This window comes from Galeopterus variegatus, unplaced genomic scaffold, assembly GCF_000696425.1.
Source record: "Galeopterus variegatus unplaced genomic scaffold, G_variegatus-3.0.2 Scaffold325, whole genome shotgun sequence".
Taxonomy (NCBI): domain Eukaryota; kingdom Metazoa; phylum Chordata; class Mammalia; order Dermoptera; family Cynocephalidae; genus Galeopterus; species Galeopterus variegatus.
Window position 1 is genome coordinate 2,728 of NW_007726436.1, and position 11,592 is coordinate 14,319.

General features: G+C 43.2%; 2 protein-coding genes across 3 annotated transcripts in view; one reads left to right on the plus strand and one right to left on the minus strand.

The window, feature by feature from the left end:
• Positions 1-333: 333 nt before the first annotated feature.
• ZC2HC1C (zinc finger, C2HC-type containing 1C) lies at positions 334-1,919 on the minus strand. Its single transcript, XM_008567493.1, has one exon. It carries the CDS (start codon positions 1,917-1,919, stop codon positions 555-557), a length of 1,365 nt encoding a protein of 454 aa, XP_008565715.1. The 3' UTR covers positions 334-554.
• Positions 1,920-7,086: 5,167 nt separating this feature from the next.
• ACYP1 (acylphosphatase 1, erythrocyte (common) type) overlaps positions 7,087-11,592 on the plus strand; it is a 9,990-nt gene continuing 5,484 nt past the window's right edge. Inside the window, exons 1-2 of one of the 2 annotated variants that reach the window (XM_008567495.1) lie at positions 7,087-7,149; positions 7,546-7,648. In XM_008567495.1, the coding sequence (XP_008565717.1) occupies positions 7,565-7,648 (84 nt within the window). In that variant the 5' untranslated portion in view covers positions 7,087-7,149; positions 7,546-7,564. The other variant, XM_008567494.1, reaches the window with a different exon arrangement.

Consider the following 11,592-nt stretch of genomic DNA (forward strand, 5'->3'; position numbering starts at 1 on the left):
CTCCAAACTTAGTTCTGTTTCATGTATTTACTAAGAAGGTGTATTAAAATTGAGCTAATCTTGAAAGAGTAGATACAATTAAAGGAGTGGTAATAGATCCTAGTGTCTAGCGTTGGAAGGTGGCAGAGTATATTGCAAAGAGCGAGAGGTTCTCTCCAAGTAGTGAAATGCTGCGTAATTTTTTTCTTTAGATTTTTCATGTCTTTTAGATTTTCTACAGTGAATGTTTATTACTTTTATAATCAAAAGGACATGTAATTTTAAGTCTAGATTTTGGAGTCATTCCAACCAAGATTTATATGCTGACCCTGCCACTTAAAACTGTGACCTCAAGCAAGTTGCTTAACCTGCCTGAGCCTTGATTTTAGAATAGATAAAATAAGAGATAATGAAATCCTCAGAGTTGTGAGGATCACATGAAAATCTGCCGACACAGTGCCTGGCGCATAGTAGTAATCAAGAAAAATTAATTCTCATCTTCCTACATGACATGCATTTTCCCTAAAGAAAACTGGTGAGGACATATAGGCCCTTATAATGATCCCCACACAAAGTCAGATCCATAAGTCTCTTGTTACCTTGACTGAGACTGGCCCCTTCCAGTTCAAGTACTGCTCTAGTTCTGTGCCTTTAGCCCGGGCCCTGGAGGAGTCAAACACTTTCCTCTTGGAACCCTGCATCCTGCCACAAACGTTGGAGTGTCTCTCCAGTCTAAGCAAGAGAAACTTGCGTCCACAGTGGCTGCACTCGCCCAGTGATGGCTCTTCAGCAGAACAGCTGGAACCTGAGGAGTCTGGTGCTCTGGACAGGCTAGAATATCTGGTGTGTCCATGCAAAGGACTGCCAGGCACTTCTGAAGGCTGAGAGAACTTCTCCATTGACGGCCCTGAGATTTGGTCTCGAATTTTGTTATTGCTTGCCACCAGCCTTTCCCTTTTGAGCCTCTGGATTCCATAATCAGAGAACTGTAATGGACTAGAATTTTCTTGAGACTGTCCCCGAGTTTCATCTTCTCTCCCTCTCCTGTCTCTATTGAACACCTCCACAGACCCAAATTCTATGGAGAAGATGGGCTTGTATGTGGTGTTGCTGTTATTACCTTTAACTTTCCTCCTAGGGAGTATCATTCTCTGCAGCTCTCTGTTTTCATTTTCTTCAGCCTGTTCCTTTTCCTTCTGAATCCTTCTGAGTTCCTCCTCTGTCTTCTTCAGCTTTTCCCTAAGGAGAATCTCCTTTCTTCGGATTTCCTCCTCTAAGCTCTCCCCTGCAGCTTCTAGTCTTTGGATCTGCATCTGCTCAATCCTGTAGAGGTTTGCCAAGCCCTTATTGTCCTGCATGGTGGCAAGGACAGTACCAACCACAGATGAATTCACCTGGATCCCTGAACCAAAGTTGCTGTATGAAAACTCTCTTGGTTCTGTTGGTCTTAGGTACACATTCTGATCCCCATCGGTGCCGGCCTCACCTGTACTACGAGACTTCCGGTGAACCACAGGTTTCAGTGGGTATGCCCGGTCCACCCCAACTCTCTTCTTCGTAAAGGGGATGAGGTCCTGGTTATTTGCCTTAGGATACCGGGATGGAGAGCTTGACGAGGAAACCAAACCCTTTTCTCGGCCCTGGGGATCGCTTCCTGAATCTTGTTGGCTCATTCCAGCACAGTGGGAATAGGAGTAGCTCTGGGCTTTTGTGTAGGTATTCCATTTGGGGTGAGTATAGACATTATCCAGCATCAGGTCATTGTTGCTCAAAAGCTTTTGTTGGAAATTCTTCCTCAGGTTCCCCATTAAGGACTGCTGGGAAGAGTCACTTAGTTCATAACGGTCTTCCTTGGGTGAGTGGAGCCTTGGAGCTTCTGACTTATTGTGTGGGAGCATAATACTCTCAGGCAGATGTGGAGCCAACTGGAGACCAGCCATTCGGGGCCTGGACTGAAACCTAAGGGAGATTTAAACCAGATACCTATGAAGAGTTTGCCTGAGTTCACTCCCAGCTGCTTAAGTAAACTGTTTCTACATTTGCCCTACCCACATTTCCCTTAAACTTTTCTAGGGACGGTGGTGCTGGATCTGCCAGCGCTTTCGTTCAATAAGCGTTTGGTGGTGATTATTATCTGCCAGACACTGTGTAAGGCCCTGAGGATAGAGAAACAAATGTGATACAGGTGTTCCTGCCATCTAGCTTTACTTTCCGCCAGTACACAGTTTACTCCCTAGTAGGTGGAGAGAGCTTTGGATTGAAAGTCAGGTTTTAGGCCTGTGACATAGAACAAGCGACTTCCTCTTGCTGGCCCCTGTTTCTTCACCTGTAAACTGAAGGGTGCACTCTGAGTCCAGCCCCATCACATTACAGGTGAGAAAACTGCGGCCCAGAGGTAGTGGCTGGCACAAAGAGCTCTCAGGGCTTCTTCTTGACTTCAAAGAGCACGGAGGCCGCTCAGGGTCTGGAGCAGGTGCCTGGCTGTCAAAGCCTCATCCAAGCAGTCTCCGCGGCGCAGATGGCGGAACGTCTGTAACGTGAGACGTGGGGGCCACCTGGCCTGCAGCCGGTTTTAGATCTGGAACGCGGAAGTCACATTCTGTCATGGAGGGTTAACGGGGGCGCCCCCACTGAGAACTCCGCCTTTGGAGACAAGCCCTTGTTCTCCTGTCCCTCGGGAGGTCGAGGTGTTGACCCCTGTCTCCCCGCCCATCCGCGTACCTGAGGCTCTCGGGGACCGCTTCTGTTCAGGCGAAACCCCAGGACCTAGTTTTCCAGACCTGACTCCCGCCCCCGACAACCGGCGGCCGCAGAGGCGCACTCAGCTGGGCACTGTTAACTCCCGTTGCCTAGAGACGCGAGCGCCAAACGCGCCGAGCTGCGTCTTGCCTCAGACTCCGCCCGAGAGGCGCGCGCAGGCGCAGTCCTCACGCGGTCGGGGCGACGGGGCGGGGGGGGGGGGCGGTCAGTCTGAGTGTCGCTTGACCCAATTTCCCGCCAACTCTGCAGCTCAGTTCAGCCTTGCCCTTGGGGATCGGGGGAGGGAGCGGGAGAGGCTTTTCTAGGGCTCCAGAAAAGAAAAGCTTGCATTTTTCTGAGAACGATGCTCCCAGACCCTAGGGTGTGCCCTTCTCTGGCAAGGAGCGGAGACCCTAGATGTGACCCCGAGTCATTCCGCGGCAGGAATCCGGTGTCCGCCCGCTTAGCGCGAGTGGGCCTGCTGATAGCCTTTCTTAGCACGTTCGGCTGCTCTAGATGGGCCCCAGATATGGCTGTATACCATTTCTCCGTGCTTTCCTCGCCGATACCTTGGAGTTTGCTGTCAAATTTTCTGCTACCTAGTAACTTTCTGGGGGTAGTTTGTGGTCAGTCTAATTATTTTGATATCAAAATGTTTTACCCTCACGTGGTAATTTTAGCCGTCTCTACTTAGGGCCCAGGAATGACTCAGCCAAATGTAAGGATAATAAAATTAACTACCAGATCAAAAATAATCAGTATAACCTGGTTTCAACACTAAATGATACTTTATAACTTGTTGACATGAGAAGAGTTTGTCTTCACGCTTCAGTTCGTTTGGAACAGGCAGATGACTTCAGCTCACTTTTTTACTGTAACTGCTCAAAATTCATGCACATAGAGACTGCAGTAGTCGGTGTCCATACTAAACCATGTCGTATTACAGCTTTTACACATGCAGTCCTTTTATTCCTGTTTTTCTTCCTGGTTGGCTCTACTGCCTTCTCCGTCTATGCAGTTCCAGACATTTCCCACTCTACTCAGGGTCCCAGTTATCTCAGCCTGGGGCCTACATGTCGTATTACAGCTTTTACACATGCAGTCCTTTTATTCCTGTTTTTCTTCCTGGTTGGCTCTACTGCCTTCTCCATCTATGCAGTTCCAGACATTTCCCACTCTACTCAGGGTCCCAGTTATCTCAGCCTGGGGCCTGCCTCTGATCAACTCCCACGGCCTCCCTCCAGTCTGGCAGAATTTTCCAGCGTACCTCTCTCTCTTGACTTCCTTCCCTTCTTGTCTATGAGAAAGAAGGGTCTCCCTCTTTCCATGAGTTCCTTGAATTAGTTACTTTTAGTACCCTCCAGGAATTGACTTCATCACTTTACCCCTCCATCTTGTGAACTTCAAGTTGTACCTCTCCACATACTCCTCGTTGGTTTTAAGATAAGCTTAACTTTCCCTTGCAAGACAAACCTCGTTTCCCTGGGCCTCCCACCTCTCGTGTTAGGGTCCCATTCATTTCTCCTCTTCTCCATGAGCCTTCTTAATAGAAAACTCTACATTTGCTGCCCCACTTCCTCATCTCCCCCTCATTATCCCATTCATTATGGTCTAGTTTCTACCCTCTCCACTTTATTTAACTGCAAGGCTACCAGTGACTTCCAATGACCAAAGACAAAAGCTTCTATTTCTTCAGCCTACTTACTTATGATTGATTATTCACCCTTTTAGAACTCTCTTTTCACTTGCTCCTATGCTCTCTTGGTTTCTTCTTTTGTGACCTTTCTCTGTCTTCTTCCAGGTCTCTAGCATTTATGTCTTTTCCCCACCTGCTCCCTAAATTTAGGTATTCCCCTAAGCTCTCTTATTTCTCATATATATGTAGTTCCAGACATTCTCTTTCTTAGTGATTTCAGTCAAATGCTGAAATTTCAGGTTACAACTATGATTGAATGATATCCAGCTTAGTTTTAATCCTTCTCCTTAGTTACAGACTCAAATTTACATTGGCCCATTTAGCACCTTCACATGGTTGTTCCTCAGGAACCTCAAACTCAGAATGACAGAATGCAAACTCATGATCATCTCCCCATTCCCCAATCTGCTTCTTCTCCAGTGTTCCTGCTCATGCTCAAGGCATCAGTCATCTTCCAATCCTGCCTCTTTGTCATCTCTTCATTCTAACTGACCCGCAGGTCCTGTTGAGTTTACTGCTGCAATGTCTCTCATATATGACTCTTCCTTTATGTTTCTACTGCCCTAGGTGAGTTCCTCCTCTCTCTTCTCTTTAAGATGGCATCACCTCCTAACTGCTATTCTTGCCTTCAACATTGGCTCCCCGAATCCATCCTTTATGCTGCTGTCAGAATCATCCTAAATACTCCCTCCCAGCTTTATTAAGATATAGTTGACAAATAAAAATTGTATGTTTACAGTGCACAACATGCTGTTTATATATGTATACATTGTGAAATGATTAAATAAAGCTAATTACTAAATATTTTTGATCGTTTCATTTCTCCTCCCCAATGGCTTCTTCTTTACTTGTAGAATAAAGTTGAAAATGCATAATTTAGTGTGGTATTTCTACATCTCAGATTAGGTCCAGCCTACCTTCCCACTCTGCCTCCCCTTAATAAACCCAGAGACTAGCCCAGTGGGTCTCAACCCTGGCTGTGCATTAAGACTACACAGAAAGCAATATCTGAGAGTGAAGCCTGGGCATAGATATTTTTTAAAGCTTCCCCAGAGTTCCCAATGTGCAGCCAGGGTTGAGAAGCCCTGGTCTGGCCACAACTGATTACTTGTACTTTCTCACCTCAGTGGTACTACCTTATCCCAAGCTCCTCATACTGGGAGGTGGTAAAGCATAGCTTTTATGGGAGTGGATTCTGAACTAAATCCCAGCTCCATCAGTGACTGGTTGTGATTGTGTAACCTTGGATAACGTGCTGTTTTCTCCAAGAACACTTTCCCGATCTTCCCAGTCAGAATTAATCTCTTGGCTCCTTCATAATATTCTCTGTCCTTGTTATAGCACAGGGCAGGTTCATGAAGAGTTCTCAGTGGATGTTCATAGAATTGAATTACCATATTGTGCATTTTATTGTCATTACTTGCAGTGCATGTTTGTCCCTTACACTAAATTAAAAACTCTTTGAGGGCAAAGATTATATATCGTCTTTGTATATCCTACAGTGTCCCATATATAGTAGACATTCAGGAGGTTTTGAATACTATAGAAACCTTTTTAAACAAAAATTTTTTTAGAGAAAGAAATGTCAGTTAGGTACTCTGTTTAGCATTATTTTCAAAATATTGTCAAGCACAACATTCAATCCGGCCTCACTCCCATGCCTTGCCTCCCAGAACTAAGGCTGTACAATTCTCTAGGATCTAGATCCTCATTCTTGGGGGGGGAGGGGACTAGTGGAATGATGGATTTCCATGGCCACCATTGTAAATCCATATCACCTTGCCAAGTCTGCAATAAACACTGCAGTTTTCCTTCCTACACATTCTTAATCATAAGGGTAGCCAGATTCAAATGTCTACCAATTGACTTTAACCATCCTCACCCACAACCCCCTTTAACAATTCCCTTTTCCCAAAATAAGTTCACGCAATTTAGTCATTTGGCTTAGATTGATTAATTCCGTTGTGATTCTGGAGCCATGAGTTAACTTTGCTCGTGCTTGTGCTTTATTTATATAGTTAGCTATTCAATCATTATTTGGCGTTTTCTTATTAAGGTAGACTTTGGTGGGCAGTTTCCAGAAGCCTAGAAGGAGAAATAACCTCCACTGGGACCTCCTGTACATTTATCTCCCCTGCTACCAATTCCAAGTTAGGCGTGACTCAAAATTTGAGGAGAATGGAAAAAGAAAGAACAGAAAGCTTGTATGTGTCCTATTCCATTTATCTGTTTACAATGTTTAATGTTTATTGTCTGTCTCCCACCTCCAGAATTTAAGCTCCTCTAGGGCAAGCATCTTGATTTTTTCACTAATGTATGCCAACCACCTAGAACAGTGCCTAGCACACACTAGCTGTCAGTTAATATTTATTTTACGATTGAAGATATCACAAGGGCTTCTTCCTCTATGCCTTTCTCCCCACGAGAAAATAAAAAGAGGGGTGCGCTTAGTGACTGGGGTGGGGGGGGTGAAGGCTCGGTCTGCAGAAGCCAAGCCGAGACCTCGGACAGACAGACCCCCAACCCAAGGCTCTCTGGGCTGCGGGACCACAGCATCCTGAAATCCCACTCTCTGGGCGGGCTCGGGCGAGGCCCCGTCCCTGATTGGTTGGACGGAAGTGATGGGCATGAGAGGCCGCCAAGGAGGAGCGGCCTTCTAAGCTTCCGGGCGCGGCGGTTCGCGCGTCTAGGGGAGCCTTTGGTGTGGTGGTTGCCCCTGTCTCGGCGCCCTGTGGGTAAGATGAGGAAGGGGTGCGCGGGAGGGGACCCCGGGGCCAGTCCGTCAGTTCGATTCGCCCTAAAATGTTAGTAGAAGGGGATTCTGGCGGCCGCATAGGAAAAGAAAGGGATGGGGAGGGAGCTGAGCGCGCACGAGTGTGAGGAGGTAATTGGGCAGCAGGTCATTGGCCAAAAGAGGCCTCAGTGGCAGTTGCGACCCGCAGCTCCCTCGACCGGGAATCTCGCTATTACCTCACACGCTCGCTTGTACGTGCCGTTGCACAATCTGAATTTCGGGGACTGTAATGTCGGGAGAGGTGGCATTGGTTAAGGATGGAGAAGTGTGGGTGTGGCCCTTTCTGCCTCCGCACCATTGGGGGTCCTGAATAGTCCTTCACCTTTCTGCTTTCCAGGTTTCTGACAGGTTTGAGCATGGCAGAAGGGGACACCTTGATATCAGTGGATTATGAAATTTTTGGGAAGGTGCAAGGGGTCTTTTTCCGAAAGTACACTCAGGTAGGTGACCTACAGGCTTTGGGGACATACATTGGTTAGGAGCATGGGAACAAAAGACATGTTCCTGACGGGTGTGAACTGGAGGAATCTGGCTATTTGGTAACTGCATGCAGAGAGGTAGTTTGTAGAACAATCAGTTTGAAAATGCTTTGCAGTCGGTAAAACACGATGTGAGTGGAAGATTCCCCTGCTCTGACAGTGGTACCTGAGCATCTAGACACACATGTCAGGGAGGGCTTCCCCAGTTCTCCCTGCCTTGGCATCCCCAAATCAAGTCACATTTCTTGTAGGAAAGCTAAAATTGGTCGAAGATAGGCATTTCAGATGAACTGATGACATTTATATAACTTAGGTAAATGCTGCTGCTTGGTGGGGGGGGGGGGTATGCGAACCCTTGATGGTGGTGTTACACAGCAGCGCTCTAACCAACTGAGCTAACCGGCCACCCGTAAATGCTTCTTGCTGCTGCATTTTATTCAGACCTTTCATTTTTCTTTCTTTTTTTTTTCCCCTCTTTCATTTTTCCACCCTTCCCCAAATTCTCCATTTAGTTCTTTTTGGCTTTGAAAGAACATTTTCCTTTTCCAGCTGAAATTTTTCTTTCTTTTTTTTTTTTTTAAATAAAAAGATGGCCGGTAAGGGGATCTTAACCCTTGACTTGGTGTTGTCAGCACCATGCTCTCTGAGGTGAGCTAACCAGCCATCCCTATATAGGGATCCAAACCCGTGGCCTTGGTGTTATCAGCACCACACTCTCCCAAGTGAGTCACGGGCCTGCTCTCCAGCTGAAATTTTTCTAATGAAAACTACTTATCCATTCCACGATAGGTAATGGTAACACTGAAGGTGGAGACTGGTATTCCTACTAGAGTAGTAGGGAGTATTTGAGGGGATGAACAAACTATTGACAGCCTCTACCTTTGCTTTAGTGTCACTAATCTTCCCACAACATGCACACAGAAATACAATCTCAATGTCCTTTCTGCTTTCTGTAGTGGAGTATGAGGCTATTGCCTTCCTGGTGCATCACAATCTCACAGATAATGAGTTAGGACTGCAGAACTTTCCAAGTTTCACATTCCTGTGGAACTTAAAACTCAAACCTGAATCTTTGAAATATGAATGTTAATTGTCAATACCTCTTTTTCTAATTATTTGCAAATCATTTTTTCCTGTTTCATACTCACATGAGAGATACCTGTTGAAAAAAGAATTGCTGAAAGTCATAGCAAGAGCTATGTTCCAATTAGCTTTGCTACCAATTATGCAGGGTAAGTTCCTGTGATTTAGTAAATGTAGGTAACAGCTTCAAAGAATAATTAAAGTTGTTGTGGGAAAAGGACCAGATGGTGGTACAGCCCATCTGTCTCTTGCTGCCTTTCCCATCCCCCAATTTAGCAAGAAAATAAAAGAAAACAAATATTGATTTAGAAAACTGCAAAGAAAATGTAATCTTATTTTCCTAATTACGCTTGTAGCTTATTCTTTACTATTTATAATCATTTAAATATATATGTTCATTTTAAAAGTTGTTTTGTAATGCTACAGTCTGTTTGCATGTTGATATCATCCAGCCTCTAAATTAAATTCCATCACTCCTAGAGGAGTAGTGAATGAGAATGTAGGGACTTTTTTTTAAAGTTGGAATACAATGCACCTCCCATAAATTCACCCTTTTAAAGTGTATAATGTATATTCACAAAGTTTTGCACTAATTCTAGAACATTTTCATTACCCCCAAAACAAACTCCCTGCCCATTAATACTCACCCCTAATCCCCCAAGCCCCTGGAAACCACTAACCTACTTTCTGTCTCTAAGGATTTGCCTATTCTGGACCTTGAATATATATAGAATCACACAAATGTGGTCTTCTGTGTTTGGCTCCTTTCACTTAATGTTTTGAAGGTTCATCTATATCATAGCATTTGTTAGTACTTTATTCCTTTTTATGTCTGTATAATATTCCACGGTTTGGTTATACCACATTTTATTCATCTGTCCGTCAATTAGTGGACATTTGGGTTGTTTCCAATTTGGGGCTATTATGAATAATGATATGTGAACATTTATGTACATGTTTTTGTGTAGACAATGTTTTCAATTCCCTTCTTGAGTATATATACCTAGGAGTAGATTGCTGGGTCATATGTTAACTGTATGTTTAACTTTTTGAGGAACTGCCAAGTTTTTCCAAAGTAGCTATATCATTTTACAGTCCCACAGCAATATATAAGAATTTCAATTTTTCCAGATCCTTGCCAACAATTGTTACTGTCTTTTTTATTATAGTCCTCCTTACTGGGTGTGAAGTAGTTCCTCATTGTGTGTTTTTTGTTGTTGTTTGTTTTGTTTTCAGGTATCAATGAATTTTAAAAGATTTAAGTCAGATAAGGAATGTTCTCCAACCACATTGGAACTAAACTAAAATCAATAACACAAATGTAACTGGAAGGTCCCCAAATATTTGCAAACTGTTTAACGCACTTGTTTCTAAAATTGTAGTAGAATAACGTATAACATAAACATTACCACTTCTAAATGTATAATTCAATGACTTTAGTACATTCACATTGTTGTGCTACCATCACTACCATCCATCCACAGAACTCTTTTCATCTGGCAAATCTGAAACTCTACCATTAAACACTAACACCCCTTTCTCCCCTCCTCCCAGCCCCTGACAATCACGATTCTTTCTGTCTCTATGAATTCGACTTCTTTAGGTACCTCATATAAGTGGAATCATACACTTTTTGTCGTTTTGTGACCGGCTTATTTCACTTAGCATAATGTGTTCAAGGTTTATTCATATTGTAGCATTTATCAAAATTTCCTTCTTTTTTTTTTAAGGCTGAATAATATTCTGTTGTATGTGTATACTCTCAGTGTGGTTTTAATTTGCCTTCTCCTAGTTACTAATGGTGTTGAGCATCTTTTCACATGCTTATTGTATATCTTCTTTGGAGAAATGTCCATTCAGATCCTTTGCCCATTTTTTAATTAAGTTACTTGTCGTCTTATTGTTGAGTTGTAAGAATTTTTTATATATTCTGGATACTAGTCCCTTACCAGATATATATAATTAGCAAATTTTCTCCCATTCTGTGAGTTCTCTTTTCACTTTTTTTTTTTTTTTTTTTTTTTTTTTTGTGGCACAGGGAACCAAAACCTTGACCTTGGTGTTACAAGGCTGTGCTGTAACCAACTGAGCTAACCAGCCAGCCCCACTCTTCACTTTCTTGATAGTGTCCTTTGAAGTACAAAAGTTTTTAATTTTGACAAAGTCTTATTTGTTTTTTGTTTTTTGTTTTTTTGCTTGTGCTTTTAGTGTGATAGCTAAGAAACCTTTGCCTAAGCCAAGGTCATGAAGGTTTATGCCTATGTTTTCATTGTTTTGTTTTGTTTGGCAGCTGGCCACTACAGCAATTGCCTATGTTTTCTTCTAAGAGTTTCATAGTTTAAGCTCTTAGATTTAGGTCTTTGATATGGTTTGAGTTAATTTTTATGTGGTGTGAGGTAGGATGTCCAACTTTATTTTTTGCATGTGGATATCCAGTTATCCAACACCATTTGTTGAAAAGACTATTATTCCTCCCATTCTTTTGTCATGGCAAAAATCAATTGACCATAAATGTAAGGTTTTATCTCTGGACTGTCAATTCTATTTCATTTATCTATATATTATCCTTATAACAATACCACAGTCTCGATTACTGTAGCTTTGTAGTAAATTTTGAAATCAGGAAGTGTGAGTTCTTCAACTTTGTTCTTCCTTTTCAAGATTATTTTGAGCTATTCTGGGTCCCTTTTATTTCCATGTGAATTTTAGGACCAAATTGTCAATTTCTGCAACAAAGGCAACTGGAATTTTATAGAGATTGTGGTGAATCTGTAGGTCAATATGGGGAGCATTGTCATCTTAACAATATTAAATCTTCCAAC

Bases quoted from the DNA above. Each gene is read 5' to 3' on its own strand.
- ZC2HC1C (XM_008567493.1), bottom strand. From the start codon at position 1,919: ATGGCTGGTCTCCAGTTGGCTCCACATCTGCCTGAGAGTATTATGCTC.